The sequence below is a fragment of the Ornithodoros turicata genome, chromosome 7 (genome assembly GCF_037126465.1).
Source record: "Ornithodoros turicata isolate Travis chromosome 7, ASM3712646v1, whole genome shotgun sequence".
In the NCBI taxonomy this organism is placed as follows: Eukaryota; Metazoa; Arthropoda; class Arachnida; order Ixodida; family Argasidae; genus Ornithodoros; species Ornithodoros turicata.
The window spans coordinates 17,170,856-17,189,766 of NC_088207.1; the positions used below are offsets into that span (position 1 = coordinate 17,170,856).

General features: G+C 45.4%; 1 protein-coding gene across 2 annotated transcripts in view; it reads right to left on the reverse strand.

Annotated features, from left to right (window-relative positions):
- Window positions 1-275: 275 nt before the first annotated feature.
- Window positions 276-18,911, reverse strand: part of LOC135399601 (phospholipid scramblase 4-like) — a 41,632-nt gene continuing 22,996 nt past the window's right edge. The window contains exon 4 of one of the 2 annotated variants that reach the window (XM_064631327.1): window positions 276-443. In XM_064631327.1, coding sequence (XP_064487397.1) covers window positions 423-443 — 21 coding nt within the window. In that variant the 3' untranslated portion in view covers window positions 276-422. Of the gene's footprint in view, window positions 542-18,911 lie in introns of both variants that reach the window. The other variant, XM_064631326.1, reaches the window with a different exon arrangement.

Below are 18,911 nucleotides of genomic sequence, written 5' to 3' on the forward strand. Positions count from 1 at the left end.
GATTAGCTATAAAAGGAAGAGCGGTGTAGAGTGATATGGTGACTGCCGGTCTCACGAGCTGCGCAATGGGCTCGCCTTAAGAATAAGCGTGTAACGTTGTTTCTTGTCTCTTGGCCACGACCATCATTGCAAGCCACGACTTTTATTGTAGAGCTAGCGCCCTGGGTTAACGACAGAGGGCGAATTCGCTGGAACTAAGTTGATAGACGTTATAAAAGTTTGAGCACTATAATTGCCTTCCAAGTTACCAATACAGAAAGAGACACATCTTCAGGCCATACTTTAATCAGTGTTATGGACATGTAGACTGTATTTCTTGACTCTGTTGTCCCTGAGAAGCCGTCAGTGGTAGCCATTCACACGTCAGTGAGCTAGTTGTCAGATTTTCAATATTTATATTTCCACCAGAAGGAGATGCCGCCTTAGCTGTAGAAGCAGTATGCCTGCATCACAAGAAGAGACGGAGGCGACGTCTTCGTCTTTCCCCCAAAAAGATGTTAAAACAGCAAAGAGCACAGCTATTGGTGTCAAACATGTACGACTGTAGGAGAAAAAAGAAGACAGTCCATTAACCAAATGATGCTGGTAACATTTCGTTGTTCCAGAGGGATTCACACAAAGGGCAGGCACAAACGGGCGAGGCGAGACTTATCTCACTGATTCAAATTCTGCCACTGTCTGGCACTTTCGACGACTGCCATATCTAAGTGACTCGCTCAGTTCTACAGAGTAAGACATCCGCCACAATTGGCCTACACCAGCTTTCTAGACTATCTTTTTTTTCTTTCTGTGTTCTATAAAAAAATATATAAACCAGGACGGACAAACACGGACGTTTCTGTGGTCGTTTTAATATGAATTCCGACCAACTTGCCTGATTTTCTACACTTACTGAATTTGCATCCCTTTGCTGTGTGGTGTGGAAATCCTCATTTCGTCGGGTGCAAAAAGGACATACTGCAAGCGTTGTACGTATACCATGGAAATGTTAATGTGCCCTTAGGGCGAGAGTCTATACACCCTGTGTTCTACTTGTGATTGTCCCATAACGAGCGTTAAATGCATCATCGGCCCCTGATTCGCCACGAGCTCTTGCCCGAGCCTACCATGATGGAACTAAAATGGCCTAGTCCCACCTTAACAGCGGCTTGGGAGAGGGGCAACTTTAAATATATCGATAACGATCAGTTCAGCATCGGGCTCCATATCTGGTCTCTGACAAGAAATCAGATTGCGTGACTTCTAGTCTCGCTGGTGCCATCATCGAGCGCATCATTGGTGTATTGAGCGCTTCCTTCTATATTTGTCTCACCTAGTACAACAGACCATGCTTGCATTATGGGTGTTGCTGGGCTTAGTAAGAATACTGTTTCTGCGCTTGCATAATATAGTTCAATACTTGGGCTAGTCTTTTGGGCAGGCAGATAACTTCTTAAATTATATTTTTACGGTAAGAGTTTACCATAGAAGAAAGCATGACTAGTAAGCGCTGACCACCAAATGCACACAAAATGGAACCCCAGTAGCGCAAAAGGTCGCAAAAACGTCTTTATTTGGTTAAATTGGGATAGAAGGCGATCAGGACGTGAACGCGACGTCTATAGTAGGCGCAATTTAGGAAACGTTTGTAAGACGTACCAATTTTCCGTTTATAATAAGTCTTTGGCATCACCGTGAAAGACGCGTGAAAACCTCCTGTAAATGTCGTCCATTTATGTTTGCAAGACTCATCGTTTTTTTTCGTTTATAATACGTCTCCGCCTTCTTTGTTAAAGATGTGTGCTACATAAAAACCTCCCGTAAACGTCGTCAGTTTACATTAGCAAGACGCTCATATTTTCCGTTTATAATATGTCGTCGGCATCTCCGTGAAAGACGTATCCTAACTAAAAACCTCTTGTAAACGTCGTCCATTTATGTTTGCAGGACGCATCGTTTTCTCCATTTATAATACGTCTCCGCCGTCTTTATTAAAGACGTGCTAAATAAAAAACTCCCGTAAACGTCGTCCGTTTACGTTTGCAAGACGCACATTTTTTCCGTTTATAATACGTCTCCCCTGTCTTTGTTAAAGACGTGTGATAAATAAAAACCTCTCGTAAACGTTGTTAGTTTGCGTTTGCAAGACGCACATATTTTCAGTTCATAATAATTCGTGGCATCTCTGTGAAAGATGTGTCCTAAAGAAAAACCTCCTGTAAACGTCGTCCATTTACGTTTGTAAGACGCACCGTTTCCTCCGTTTATAATACGTATCCGCCGTCTTTGTTAAAGACGTGTGCTAAATAAAAACCTCCCGTAAACGTCGTTCGTTTGCGTTTGCAAGACACACATATTTTCCATTTATAATACGTCTTCGGCATCTCTGTGAAAGATGTATCCCATGGAAAACCTCCTGTAAACGTTGTATGTTTACGTTTGCAAGACTCACATATTTTCTGTTTATAAAACGCCTTCAGCATCTGTGTCAAAGACGTATGCAAAAGGAAAACCTCCTGTAAACATCGTTTGATTTCCGTTTGTAGATGTGCAGTTTTTCTCTTTCATGTAAGATGTTCCTTCAGTTCTTTAACACCTCTGTAAAGATATTAAAGGAAGACTACCTGTAAACACCTGCTGTTTCCGCTTGCGAGACGTATGGTCATTTTCTGTTTGTGTCAATTAACTTCGCTCTGTTTGAAGACGCATGCTAAAGAACGCGCTCGAAACATGCCAAGCCAGCCCATTCAGACTATGCTGGTGCCTTCCCTTCCCACTCACTCTATCTCTGCGGCTCTGCCTTAGACGCTCCCTCTCCCACGCTCGCCATTTTGAATCTGGCGGGAGGTTTGTACCTGATGGTGGTTGTGAGAAGGTTTTGATTTTTGAGGGTACGGTTTTATCAGCGAGACGGCTTAAACTGCGCTCAACGTTTGGTACGTACCACTCTATAATTGAACGAAGTAGGGACGAAGTAACTCGAATTCGTTTTCCTAGGTAGTGTGAATAACTTCTTCTTCTTAGAGGTATCTTCTTGTACATATCTCCCAGTCACTATACCTTGTGGAGTGTGGCTGATTGCCTCCTATTTTTGTGAGCGAGGTGCGAAGCTGAGTCTTTTTGTGCACTAAGGGTAGGGCTGGAAAGAGCACATGCACTAATTTGCACTAATTAGCCTGTTCTATAATTTAACGTGAATTGCACTAGAGCCCTGCACCATCTGCGGATGGAAGCGGATATCCGCACGATACTTGCAGATTCGGATGAAAATTTAGCACTTCCTGCTGTGTGCGGATCGGATGCGGACATCTCAAACCACTCGAGCACCGGCGAGGTAGAGTTCCACGCGTTGCAGAAGACGCTCCATATCGCGTTTGTTGAGAGGTATACCTTTGCTTGTCCTCGTGAGTCCTTCCGTGACAGCATGGAGGCATCCAAAATTATACCAAGATATGCTTCCTGCGGTGTTTACGCGCCCTACCAAACGTGCGGATTTTGCGGATCGGATGCGGATGGTGCGTTTTGCTCAGCGGTTCGGATGCGGATGTAAACTGTTGTGTATGCTGCGGATGCGGGTCGGATGCTGATGCAAAAAGTTTCATTCACGCAAGGCTCTAAATTGCACCATTTGTACTAGACATGAAGGCGTCAGACGTCATCACGTTTACATAATATGCTATTTCATCCAGTGCAATGGAAAGAAAGAAGCATTCGCTTGAATTCGTCAGCCGGCAACAAAAACGCAGACACCTTAATCAAGAGGTATCCCTACTACTTGGAATCCAACTCGACTCTGAACGTGGTGCTTGTCCTTCTGGTACGATCAGCGTGCATTCCGAAGATCACTAAAGCTGTGATGTGTCAGTCAATGAACATGTGATGTGTGAAACTCACAGCCTTAGTATGGATGTTTTTCAAACATATAATAAACATCTTCAAGACACCTGCAACAGACGTCTTGTAAACGTACGAAACACGTCTTCAAGACGGCTACTACAGATGTTTGTTAAACGTATAACAGACGTCTTCAGGACTCCCACAACAGATATTTTTTACAAATACAGTAAACATCTTCAAGACAGCAACAACAGACATTTTGTAAACGTATGACAGAAGTCAAAGGTTGACGGTCATAGGTCATGAAGTCTTCGCCATCTTTGTTGAAGAGTTATCCTTAAGGAAGACATCCTGTAACTATCTTCAGTTCACGTTTGCAAGACGTACCAACTTTCCATTTATAATACGTCTTTGCCATCTGTGTTTAAGAAGTATCTTAGACGAGGACGATTTGTGTGCACTGACTAAGTTTACTTTCGCTGGACCTATACTGACTGTCTCAAATCAAAAGCAGTAGGAAACACAAGCGTTGAGTTGACGGGGAGCTAATACTCCCAGAAATTTCCCAATTCAGTGTTGTTTGTGTGCGTAATTGAAATACATTTAGACATCTCACCCCCGATTTTGACTCAGAGGCGAGAACGACTATCGAGTTTGCTGGACTTCCTAAGACGAGCAATGTATAGTATCTGTTTTCCCTTTGCATGGGAATAGACCATAGTCTATGGTCACCTCTACGCTCTGGTTCCCCTACGTGTAACGCAGTGGAGGGAGCCTGCAGTTCTTACGGTTGGAGCACCTCTGCTAACGCGGTCCACCCTGGTGAACTGAGTCTTCGATTTTGGCCAAAAGGTCACGTGGCAGTGTTGCTTGCAGTTCTGCTTAGAGAAACAGAAAATGGAATGTGTGGTGACGGTGCCTGAAGTTGAAAAATGAAAAAAGAGGCAGATATCCGCAAAACTGTACCCGGTGGATATCCACAGGGCTGAATTTTCCCTAGTAGTACAAAACGTTTTGTAAATGTCCAGGAAAGGTCTAGCCACAACCATATTTTCATCTAGGAGACGTCTTCTATCCCAGGATAAGTTGACGCTTTCCCGAGTCTTGAAGACGTGTTTGTGGCCATCTTGAAGGTGTTCAAAAAATGTTTAAAACACATATTTGAATGTGAGAAAATTCAGCCCCGTGGATATCCGCCGGGTACAGTTTTCCGGAGATCTGCCTCTTTTTTCATTTTTCGACCTCAGTCACCGTCACCACAAGTTCAATTTTCTGTTTCTTCAAGCAGAACTGCAAGCAACACTGCCACGTGGAGTTTCGGCCAAAATCGAAGACGCAGTTCACCAAGGTGGACCGCGTTAACAGAGGTGCTCCCACCGTAAGAACAGCAGGCTCCCTTTACGGCATTACACGTAGGGGAACCAGAGTAGAGATGGTCTATTCCCTTGCAAAGGGAAAACAGATACTATACATTGCTCGTCTTAGAAACTCCTGCAAACTCGATAGCCGTGCTCGCCTCTCAGTCAAAATGGAGGGTGAGGTGTCTAAGTTTATTTCAATTACGCACACAAACAACACTAAAGTGGGAAATCTCTGGGAGTATTAACTCACCGTCAACTCAACGCCTGTGTTTCCTACTGTTTTTATTTTGAGACAGTCAGTAGGTCGACCGAAAGTAAACTTATTCAGTGCACACAAATCGTACTCGTCTACGATAAGTCTTGAACACAGTTGGCGAAGACGTATTATAAATGGAAAGTTGGTACGTCTTGCAAATGTGAACTGAAGATATTTACAGGATGGCTTCCTTTAGGATATCTCTTCAACAGAGATGTCGAAGACGTATTCTAAACGTTAAATCGGCGCGTCTTATAAACATATAAATTACGGCTTCTAGACGTCGCGTTGACGTCCTGATCGTTTTCTATCCTAATTTGACCAAATAAAGGCATTTCTGCGACGTTTTGTGCTACTAGGGTTCAGACATTCAAATATGTGTTTTAAATGGTTTTCGAGCGTCTTCAAGACTGCCACAAACACATCTTCAAGACTCGGGAAAGCGTCAACTTATCCTGGGATACGTAGATGTTACGTAGATCAGATTGAAGGCGTCTCCTAGATGAAAATGTGGTTGTGGCTACACCTTTCCTCGATGTTTACAAAACGTTTTGTGCTACTAGAAAACATGTCTCCTGATGCCGCCAAGACTGTTCCACCACTCCAGTATTACACTTCCGTTCCATCGTCTACCAGCACCACCTCGTCAGCAAGACTGTCAGCGAGACCAAAAACACGATCGATGCACACAGTCCTGGCAGCATCGCTCCAGCTACTGAAAGAATGGAGCCACTATGCCCATTTTTTTCCCGCGTAGACTCTACACCGCAACATCTACTGGTCTCAGGCGTTCTCTGCCGGCCGTGACATTACTGCCTTGAGCTCGTCCATCAGCCGCAGAAGTCGTGGTAGCCGACGCCATAGCACCATGAGGCAACGTCTCGGTAGTTGGGGCTACGAACACCGCCACCACTCAGCAGTGATGGCCACTAACTACTACAGTAACTACTACTAACTACTTCTACAGTAGTTTATAACTACTAACTACTTTGCAACGGAGTAGTTTAACTAGTAGTTCAACTACTTTTCAGGGGACTAGTTAAAACAACTTCGTTAACTACTGCAATGTATTTTAACTACGTCTATAACTACTTAACGTTGTCCATCAACACCAATCCCTTGCAGTGTTCTTGGACACCTAGATATGAATCACAAGCAGTGATAAAAGTGAAAATTTAGTACGCATGCGCGCCACAATTGCTCTGCACCTCTATTCTCATCAAACAAGTAGCTCAAGGTAAAAGTCAGAAGCACAATCGTGCCGTGAAGCTTGCAGGAAAATCTGAAGTAGTTGGCTCCTGCAGTAACCTAACTAGTGTAGTTAACTTTTTTAATTCCGTGTTAGCGCCGCGAAGCAACTGTGGCTATGAGCGGCGTACAGACGTGGACAGATGGAGAGAGGACAGCAGGAAGGAGTGGGGGACAGGGGGATTAGTATGCGTCCTGGGCCGACTTCAGGGGGAACTGTGCCGACATTCGTCTGGAAAGTCTTCGGAAAACCCAGGGAAAACCTCAGACAGCACAGCCGGTGACAGGATTCGAACCCGTGTCACCTCCCAGTCTCTGTAGTTAACTACTCGAAATAGTAGTTTAACTAGTAATTGCTGCTACATTTCTGCAAGTAGTTGATAACTACTTTTAACTGCAATCAGGTAGCTTAACTAGTAGTTTAACTGCATGTAGTTAACTACTGGCCGTCACTGCAACTCAGGCCTTACGAACACTGCGCCACTCCCCTCACATCCCCCATAGTAAAAATTCCAGTGTGAAATGCAGTGGGAATTCCAGCTGGATTATTGGACTGGTTCCTGCCTGGAATATGACTGGATCTAGCCTGTAAACGGGCTTGTACCAGGCTAGAAACAGGCTGCATCCAGCCGCAGAAAGACTGGTCTAGAACTTGTTCCACAGTGGACGCAGGCGGGAACAAGGCTGGATATGCAGCATGTCTCCAGCCGGATTATCAGGTCCCGATGTAGAAGTGCTTCCACTTCAGCCTACCTTTTGCTGGAACTCATGTTCCAAGGCAGGAGGTTCCGCTCAAGTAGAAGCAACTTATACAAGATAAACTGCTGCACAAAGCAGAAACTGGAAGCACGCTAACAAATGAATGAAGTGACAAACAGCAATAAATTCAAATACTTATTGTAACAAGAATAACTAACACCCCCCCAGCTAACCAGATACATCCAGCAAATATCCGTAAGATATCTCGCCCGGGACGTTTGGATATCCAGTGGAGTTTGCCACAGATCCGTTTTACATCCATGCGATATCCCAGCGACTAGCATTTCTGCCATGTATGTAGATCCACTGAAAGTCCCTGCGACGTCTGTGACGGATATTTGGATATATACGGGAGATTACGAATATCGTACATATTTTGCTTTTAACAATTTTGTGCATCAGATATTTAGTGTTTGTAGAGTGCGTAGAGACCACTGCAACTGTGTTCCAGCAAATAATATTTATTGTGTGTTTTAACCCATTTGATACTATTGGGAACGAAAACATTACCTAAGCCTAACAGGATTCATCACAGTACAGCAACACCGTGGGACACGCCAGCATAAATGCCGAACCCTGCCCACCTCACATGGACCACTTGGGAAAACCCGCAGAAACCTCTATTTGCGAGCTGGTTGGAACATATACTGAAATACAAATCGCTACACACACGTTCGTTAGCGGTAGCCTGGCGTAAAGCATTTGTAACGGTGACGAGGATGTATCTTCGCAATTCCTGTGTTCCTGCATCAACCCACAGTATACCCAACAACATTTCTGACATCCCTTCCTATCAACTACTGTGTTTTTAATTCAAGTTACCATCTCTATAAGGACAAACAAATATTTCCTGGATCTCCCATAGACATCCCTAGGATCTGCAGGCTGCTTGTCATGGGGCATTCAAACATCCAGAGCGCGATATCCTTCCAACATACCAGGGACATCTGTTGTTTACTGGAGTAAGCCCAAAACGCAATGAAATTGTGCGATATCCCATAGATATCCTATGGATGTTGAAGGAAGGGAGTTGCCTCAGGACAGAAGCCGCCGATATTTCGAACAGAGACTGTTCTTCTTCTGGGCACCGTCCTCATCATTGGCATGGTATTTAAAGGGTTAGGTGTGACGTGTTTAAAGGTTCATGCGAATTGTGGGTCAACAGCCCGGAGGGAAGAAAGGTCCGTACGGGTTTTTACGGCGGGAGTGAATGGCTGCTTTGTTAGAGTGTGGAGGGGATTATGTGAACGTAGTGATCTAGGCTACAGACCGGTTGCAGAAAAATGGAAGGTTCACGAACACGTGGACGAAACGGGACAACAGGCAAGAATTCGCAAGCATAGCGAAAGATAAGGAGGTTAGTGGTTACGTGGGGAAAATTCCAGAACGAACAAATTTTTTTTAAATATATATTTGTAATACAAAGTTGTGGCATGCAATAAAGAGAGCAGAAAGCAGTGGCCATGCAGAACATAACAGATGATAATGGAGGTAGATGGGAAAAGCATATTTTATTTGTGAAGTGTTTTTAGGGTGCCTTGTGATTTGTTGATACCGGACGGGTGAAGAGCGTTGAACTTGTATATGAGATAAGACTCCCTATCACGTCTGTCACGTGTGGATCTAAACCCGGTTTCTAGAATATATAGTTTAATGTTGTCAAAATTGTGACCAGGAACGTTAAAGTGTTCGGCGACTGCTTTGGGGAGTTTGTTGGACGTGTCGGTTCTGTGTCCGGTAAGGCGGTTGTTCATTTGTTGACCGGTTTCACCAATGTATTGCATAGAGCAGTCGCCGCATTCAATGCAGTATATAACATTGGAGCTTGTGCATGTGAATGCGTGGTTAACGGGGTGGATGTAATTGCTCGCAGTGCTTTTGATGGAGTTAGCGTGTTGAACGTGCTTGCATGTTTTGCAGCGCGGGAGGTTGCAGGGTCGTGTTCCCGTGTACGGGGCGCTCGTTTTGCTGATTTTGGCATTGACCAAGGAGTCTGCCAGGTTTCTTGCGCGTCGGTATGTCACTTGTATGGGATTTGTGAATATGTTGTTAAGTCGGTCACTGCTTTGGAGGAGGGGCTCGTGCTTCTGTAGAATGGCTTTGATGTTTGGAAGTGCGTTGGAATATCTTGTGATGAAGCTTATTTGGCACGCGTCGGGATTTTTTCGGTTTTCCAGAACCTCGTTTCGATCGAGTGTGAGTGCCTTGCGACGGAATTCGGTTAGGAGGGAGTCTGGATAGTCCCTTTGGGCAAGTGTACTGCAGAGTTCGTCAAGCTTCTCAGCGTAATCTGTGTCGTTTGAACAAACTCTGCGTAGTCTTACACTCTGCCCATTAGGAATTCCAACCTTACAGTGACGCGGGTGGTGACTCTTGAAGTGAAGGTATTGTTGTTTGTCAGTTGGCTTTGCTCGTTCTGGAATTTTCCCCACGTAACCACTAACCTCCTTATCTTTCGCTATGCTTGCGAATTCTTGCCTGTTGTCCCGTTTCGTCCACGTGTTCGTGAACCTTCCATTTTTCTGCAACCGGTCTGTAGCCTAGATCACTACGTTCACATAATCCCCTCCACACTCTAACAAAGCAGCCATTCACTCCCGCCGTAAAAACCCGTACGGACCTTTCTTCCCTCCGGGCTGTTGACCCACAATTCGCATGAACCTTTAAACACGTCACACCTAACCCTTTAAATACCATGCCAATGATGAGGACGGTGCCCAGAAGAAGAACAGTCTCTGTTCGAAATATCGGCGGCTTCTGTCCTGAGGCAACTCCCTTCCTACATCTCTACCGGTTCGCTGGATTTCTACCCATCTACTATGGATGTTGAGATATTCAGGACGTTCGCGACCTTGTAGGGATGTCCCATGGATATTAATGGTTTGCTGGGCCATAACAGGTATGATAACAGATATGCTACAAATAGTGTACATGCAGCAACAGTGGCAACACTATGAGACGATAATGTGATATCACACAATTTGATGCAAATATTTTATACACGCATGTGCGAAATCACAAATCACTTCCCAGTCGCTCTTTCTCATATGCATTTAACTCTCCGACACAGTCCGACCCGTGCAAGCGGGACAATGGCACATCATGAAGGCAGTTGAGATAATTATAGACAAGTATCGGGTCACTACTGCACCTCTTGGTTCAGATTTAGGACTTGAGGATCAACCGTACTGCACACGCCGCTTACCCTTTGTCGTAAGAGAGATCATGCACGGGTTCAGAAACAAAATGCATAACAGAGGACACGACTACACAAATGCAAAGACGCTCACACTTTTATACGGTCGGCGAAGGTAAAATGCAGGAGGAAACATCTAAATTACAAGGCTGCGCAACCGACGTTTCCCAGTTCAAAGTAGAGGTGTACGCCGCCGCCGTACCAAAACTGTCGGCGCGCCGCCGCCGCCGATGTTGAAAAATCGGCGCGGCTGTGTAATGTGCCCACTTTGATCCATTTTCTATGAACGAATATCTCCCATATCTCATATTTTTGTTTGTTTTTCTTTCATCTTAGGTTCCAAGCCTTATTTGTAGTGTTTTTAGCAGTAACAATTTCATCTCCTTATGTGCTGTTTATGCTTTACAGTTTCGTTTCATAGTCGACCCTGGAGGCACAACCCCAGGAAAACTTGTCATTCAATTCTTGCAAGTTGTTTGCCGGTCATCCACCAACACCATAGCACTGATCATTATCCATATACAGGGGTTTTTGTTTTTTATTCGTCACATAATTTTTGTTTAAAAAATAATGGAACGAAATAGACGCCGCTTTTGAGTTGGTCAGGCGAATGTTATCTCGAAGGAAGTATGTAACTTAATTATCATTAATTACCTAAAATTCATTACTTCTTTAATTAAGGGATGTCGCGTAAAAGCGGGATAGCAGAACTGAAGATATTCATCGTCGAAAGCCATTCCATGCTAAGAAATCCTGAAAAGTGGACGTGTGCTGAAATATCCGACGCTGAATGTCGCTATGCAAATGAGCCGAAACAAGAAGTACGCAATTTCCAAGCGCAGAAATGACGCGAGCTTCGCCTTATCTGGGTTGGAAAGCGATCTATCTGGCCAACAGATTAGCGCCTACACCAATCAGCTCGATCACTCAAAGCACTTGGTCCTCTCACGTGGATTGCCCGTCGCTGTTTCTGCGCTCTAAAAGTGCATGGGAAATAGCGCATTTTGTGTGTGCCGGCGAAAAGCACCCAGTCAGAGAGGGTGTTTTCAATCGCGTAATTACGGGGCTTATAATGCGCGCGAAGCATGGCAGACTCAACCCACTCACTCTATACAAGTTTATACTGTAAAACCCTTTTATTTCGCGAGACCTTAATTTTCGCGAATTTTGCGAATCGAGAAAACTCGACGAGCGCGCGAAATTTTGTTGTTGCGAATATATCCCGTCGATTCGCGAAAATTTAGGGCTGCGAAATTAAATGATTTTACTACAGCCTCTGCAAAAATACTGTTCAATGACGTGGTGGGTGCGCCTTATGTCATATTGTTCGCTAACGTTCGCATATTTATATGGTTTCCTAAAAAGAGCCACTGGATCAGTGGACAGAGCTTTCACGCGTAGCCGTCCTGTGAACGTTCGGCACTCGCTATAACTGTTACGTGTAGTTGCCATTAAAGGGATGGCGCGTCGTTCTGATTATCTAGCTATGTTGTTTGCTCCAGTGAGACTCGTACATAACGCGCCCACTTGAAGTTCTTGGGCGACGACCTTCTTGAAGTGCTTTACCTAATGTTCCTTTGTGTGTTCGGTTTTCTTTCATAATACTATCCAGTGCTGACGCACTTGTTTGGTGCAAGGTACTAATACTGCCACCATGATGGAGAAAATACCCCCGCTCTGAGGTGTTCGTGCGTCCCGTTGGAGAAGAGAACATATTGACAGTAGAGGTGTGCGCCGCCGCCGTATGTCTGGACCTCGCCGCCGCCGCCGTCCCAAAACTGTCGGCGTGCCCCGGCGCCGCCGCCGATGTTGAAAAATCGGCGCGGTTGTTGAATGTGTCCATCTTGATCCGTTTTCCATAAAAAACAACAACAAAAAAAGCTCTCATACATCTAGTATTTTCGTTTGTTTTTCTTGCATCATAGGTCCCAGGCTTCATTTGTGGTGTTTTTAGCAGTAAGAATTTAATCACTGATATACTGTTTATGTTTCACAGTTTCGTTTCACAGTCCACAACCCCAGGGAAACTTGTCATTCAGTTCCTGCAGGTTGTTTGCCGGTCATCCACTAACACCATAGCACTAGTCATTATATCCATATACAGGGTGTTTTTTTTTATTCGTTACAGAATTTTTGTTAAAAAAAATAAAAGAAAAGAAAACTAGCGGAACAAAATGGATGCCGTTTTTGAGTTGGTCACACGAAGATTATCTCGAAGAAAGTATGTAACTACAAGATCATGATTTACCGAAAATTCTTTAATTCTTTAATTAGGGGATTTCGCGTAAAAGCGAGATGGCAGGACGGAAGATATTCCTTGTTGAAAGCAATTCCGTGTTTAAGAAATTCTTAAACGCGCACGTGTGTTGAAATACCTGACGCTGAATGTCGCTATGCAAATGCGCCGAAACCACAAGTACGCAATTTCCGAGCGCAGAAATGACGAGGCGTTCGCCTTATGTGGGTTGGAAAGCGATTGGTGGTGGTGGTGAAAGGGCTTGCCGTTGTCGGCCTCACGTATGTGGGCAACGTCACGACTAACGCCCTGGGGAAATGTGCGTCCTGTGCCGACTTCAAGGGGAACTGTGCCGACATATGTCTGAAAGCGTCTGAGGAAAACCCAGGAAAAACCCCAGACAGCACAGCCGGCACCGGGATTCGAACCCGGGTACCTCCCAGTCTCGACGTGACATGGCTAGCACGCTAACCACTGAGCCACGGGAGCTGGTTGGAGGTGGTTGGAAAGCGATCTATCTGGCCAACGGATTAGCGCGTACACCAATCAGCTCGATCGCTACAAAGCACGTGGTCCTCTCACGTGGATTGCCTGTCGATCTTTCTGCGCTCGAAAAGTGCGTAGCAAGTAGTGCGTTTTGTGTGGGCCGGCGACAAGCACCCAGTCAGATAGTGTTTTCAATCGCGAGATCGCGCGGCTTATAATGCGCGCGAAACGTGCCAGCCTCAACCCACTCGCTCTGGACAAGCTTATACTGTAAAACCCTTTTATTTCACGAGCCGTTAATTTTCGCGAACTTCGCGAGTCGGGAAAATTCGCGAACTTTAAGGGCACGCCAAGAATTTCAAAACAGAGAAGGAGGAACTCGAGGAGCGCGCGAAATTTAGTGATTGCGAATATATCCCTGTTGATTCGCGAAAATTTAGGGCTGCGAAATTGAAGGGTTGTACAGTATTTCTTCGTGATAACTACAGCCTCTGCAAAAAAAAAAAAAAAAAAAAAAAAAAAAACTACGTGATTGGTGCGCCTTATGTCATATCGCTTTCAGTTATAGTAGATATATGTAAATATGCAAACGTAAGGCTTACGTTTGCATATTATTTACATATATCTACCCAGATTTCTCAAAAAGAGCCAATTGGATCACTGGAACAAGCTCTTACGCGTTGTCGTCCTGTGAACGTTCGGCACTCGCTATAACTGTTACGTGTGGTTACCATTTAAGGGGTGGCTCATCGTCCTGACTGTCTAGTTATGTTGTTTTCTCGAAGTGCTTGGGTGACGACCTTTCTGAAGTGCGTTCTCCTAATATTCCTTTGCGTGTTCTGGTTTTATTTCTTAATACGCGCTTATACAGTGCTGATGTGCTTGTTTGGCGCAAGATGCAATAAATATGGGAGAACCCTGGGTAGAGCCCTGGACCGGCAATCCAGAAGATGTGGGTTCGACTCCAACAGCTGGCTAACCTTTTCAGTGACTTTCATCTTTCATCGTGCAATAAATACTGTTATCGTCTCGGTATCTATGATGGAGAAAATGCCCCCGCCCTGAGGCGTCCGAGCGTCCCCGTCCGAGAACATGTATTGACAAAAGGAAAGTTCAGCTGAGTTTGAGACCGTGTTTGTGTGTGTCTGTTTTTGTCCCTACCTCGTCTCGGGTTTTCAAGTCATGGACATATTGACAGCCCACGGGGCCCACGCCGATAAGACAGTATCGGCGTGGCGCCGCTAACGCCGCCGCCGCCGGTCCTTCAACGTGCTCTACGCCGCCGCCGGAAAAAATGCTCACGGCGCACACCTCTAACTGACAGCCCACGGGGCCCACGCCGATATGACAGCATCGGCGTGACGCCGCTGACGCCGCCGCCGGGCCTTCAACGTGCTCTACGCCGCCGCCGAAAAAAATGCCCACGGCGCACACCTCTAGTTCAAAGCAGATTCTGAGTTGATGCCGATGGCTGTTGGTCGCATTTTACGATGAGAGCATTGTGGCTATAGTTTCAATTTGACAGACAGGGGAAGCTCACTTCTCGCAGCGTAAAGCCTATCAACCTTTCCCTTCTCTCTTTTTTACTTTGCATTAAACATATCCCCCACCATTCAATAATATTTTTCTTTGCAATCTACTAATGTACGTGGAGTTCTGTGGATAACCTTGCACACTTTTGGATATTTTTTTATTTGTTTCCTTTATTTATTTTATTACTTTATTTAGATATTTTATAACATTTGGGCATAAATTATTTCCACACATTTGTGAAATTAATTTCGTCTTTGTTTTGACGTATACAAGCCAACATTATCTTGACAACGTTCACGGGCGAAGAATCTCGCACAACCCAGCGCACTCGCTTGAACATCCCATTTCCAGCTCGGCTCCAGCACGGAACCATCCTGGTTTCCGAATGGAAGTTAGATGGTTTCAGAATGGAAATTCAAAAAGCACTAGACCCGGCATGGAAACAGCCTTGGCCAGCCCAGCTCCAGCCTGGGCTGGCCAGGCTGGTTCCACAGGGGATCCAGGCTGTTTTTTTACGAGGGCCAGGGTCGGCAAACGTCACCACACTCATCATCAAGAATGGCGCTGATCTCCACCTTCACCACACTCCTTTCCTGGAGCTGGTAAACCGCAACAACCTCCCTCGCAGCTCCTCGCAGCACCATGGTGTACATGTCAATCTGACCCTCATGCCCATAAGCATCGTCAACACCAACTGCAACAAACGTGAGCCTGAGCCTCGATCTGCGCCGCGACGTCACCCAACATCTCTCCACCTGAAGAGTCATCAACCTCCTTCAAGAAGCTCCTGCACACATCTCTCAGTGGCCAGGCAGGCGACTACCTATAGTGGCATGTCTGCTCCTGACACAGAAAACGACATTGAAAACGTGCCTCTGCATCCGTGCGCTTCTTATGATGTCACAGTCCATGGTTTCGGCGTTTCGGACGTCGATGACTTGATCACGGCATTGAGAGTGCCTCAATCTCCCACGGAAGTTCTTTGTTTCCGCTGGGTGGTTCCATTTTTAGTCGACAAACGGGCTCCGAGAGCCCTCATTGACTTTTGCGGAAAATATTTGCTATGTACCGCACAAGTGGGAACAAAATACCGCAAACCCCATTTCAGTATGATTTCCGGTTGCCAACCCAGCAGGTTTTGACTGGAGTGACTTTTTTTCAGCTTTGTTAGGCTGTAACATTGAAACTGACTTTACATGCAAAGAAAAAGTTTTTCTCTTGAAGAATGTATACAAAGGCTAATCTCTAATACATTAAATATTTGAAGTTCTGTCAGAAAAGTAGGGAGAAAAGTTCACGAAGTTGCTACACCGTGACGGGAGGATATCACGTTCCACGTGACCTTCAGACGCCACTCGCGCTGAAAATATTTATGCGCGCGCTTCTCCTGCTGTCTCATTGGATGCCCCCAATCTTTGCCTCCTGGGGACCCCATTGATTGCCTATCAGCTCCCGTGGCTCAGTGGTTAGCGTGCTGGCCATGTCACGTCGAGACTGGGAGGTACCCGGGTTCGAATCCCGGTGCCGGCTGGGGTTTTTCCTGGGTTTTCTTCAGACACTTTCAGGCATATGTCGGCACAGTTCCCTTAGAAGTCGGCCCAGGACGCATATTCCCCTAGGGCATCAGTCGTGACGTTGCCCATATACGTGAGGCCCACAACGGCAAGCCATCATCGGCATCATCACCACCACCACCATTCATTGCCGCCAAAGACGTCTCTGTTTTCATAGCGTTTTTCTTCCTAACGGTAACATTGTGTGAACTAATTTTGGTTGAATTGCACTAATTGAAACATGGACTTTGATTTGAGGGCAAGTTGCTTTTGCATTTTTGTGGCCCTTTAAGTATTCTAACATCGCCTGCAGACAAGGAACCCCAGCAACGGTAGCATCATGGTGACTCATGAAGCACATGAATGGAAACACAGCTCAAGCGATTCTGCTCGAGTTCATCTGCTTCGCTCTCACACATACCTATATAGTTGTGACAAGCCCTACGCGGTCGGTAAGTACACCAACTTTTTTTTTTAAACATTCCGTGTTAGCGCCGCGAGGCAACTGTGGCTATGAGCGGCGTACAGACATGGGCAGATGGAGGGAGGACAGTAGGAAGGAGTGGGGTTAGGAGGGGTTAGTATGCGTCCTGGGCCGACTTCAAGGGAGAACTGTGCCGACATTCGTCTGAAAAGTCTTCGGAAAACCCAGGGAAAACCTCAGACAGCACAGGCGGGGACAGGATTCGAACCCGTGTCTCCTCCCAGTCTCGGCGTGGAAAGCGGCCACCCTAACCACTATGCCACCGGAGCTGGTCACAAACACTCGCTCATGAGAATGTATACGATAAAGTTGCGTGGAACACAGTGCAACGTTTCTGGCCATACGAACACGTTCGCGGCGAACGTACAAGTGACATTTCATGACATGATCACATAATCTCCACGACCTGGAAGAACAGCGCTTCCGATGGTCGCCAATAGGGCGCTCACTGATTGGACTTTCCAGGGGGCGATTCCGGCATACTCTAAATATCAGGCTCCTGGTCTTGTCATGTCTTGCGCAGAAGCCACTTCAATGATTGGCACTGCATTTTCGGCGTTCGCGTTGCAGTTGCTGATGAACAAGGAGTACAACGGCGCTATAATTCTGAAACGGCCTGGACGGATTCAACGTCCTCTCTGAGCTCTCGCGAACGCGACATCTGTGCAGGGTGTTTGTATATTCACATCAAAGTGCCCTAGGGGACACGTGCAGACGTGTCTTAATGTATTCTGCGTGCGAGAAGACTGCTGCGGAAAAAGTTCATGTACAGACATGGACTTTTCAGCAGACAAGGTCGCGCAACACAACACACATGGAAGCACTCAGCATGCATGCCAGTTACAGCTTCTGATGTGTACTTGTTACCGCAAAGTTTATCCCACAGTTGAGGAAACATCATATGTCAGCCTCATTGAAAATATTGGAAATACAAGGCCGTGTACTAGTATCGTGCAGTTCTGTTCTCACAATATATTCTTTGTTAACCAACTGTGATGTTTCAATCCTCCACCATGCTACTACATACCCATTGAGAAAGGCCATGCCACGCACATTGGCTCGTGGTTTCGTGGGGAACATTTATACCAAATGATACACAGATATACTTGTGCCCAATAGACTACGTTATCCTTAGGCTCAAAAATAGCAAAGACGGTTAAGAGCATCAGCTGTTTACTATATACATTTATAGAGTAATTCATTCAGGATTCGATTCAATAACCACCGATCAGATGTTTCGAAAAAAGGTAGCCTCCCGGTTTCTCGCCATTTTAGTCGACCCGGTCATTCCATTAATAACGTCGCACTTTTTATTTTAGAGTCAAATTTCACATCCGATCGCTGCAGAGAGCAACGCGAATCGTACTTGATCTACAAATTCCAATCTCTAATAAATGAGGATAAAGGAGTGCTATCAACTGTAAGAAGCATATCCGGATAACTTTTTTTCTGTATGTCCTCGGAGTGCCCGCTGCCTCTTTTCTTCTTTTCTTTACAGTTGGACACAATGACTCTAAGAACACCCCGGACAACAGGTTTTCAACGAGCGCGACCCAAGACTCTGACACGTAATCTCCCCGGCCGATGACCCAGGAACCTTCCGGAATCTTCCAGAACATGACTCACTGACGACTGCCTCGCAGTGGAATTGTACCAACTGTGACGACACTTTTGTAACCTTTTAAAAGACCTTGTACATAGATTTTCGTCTCAGTCCCGAAGAAGGCGGAGCTTCCGCCGAAACGTAGACTTCCCCAGACCCTTAGTTTAAATGCCAGCTTAATAAATAACTTCCCCTACTCCCTACTTCAGTCTCTGGTGTCTTTTCTCCCCTATCTATATTCAACATCCTGGTCGTTCGAACCTAAATTTTGTAGCGTATATATATATTTATATATATTATATTTATATATTTATATATTTATATATATTATATTTATATATTTATATATTTATATATTTATATATTTATATATTTATATA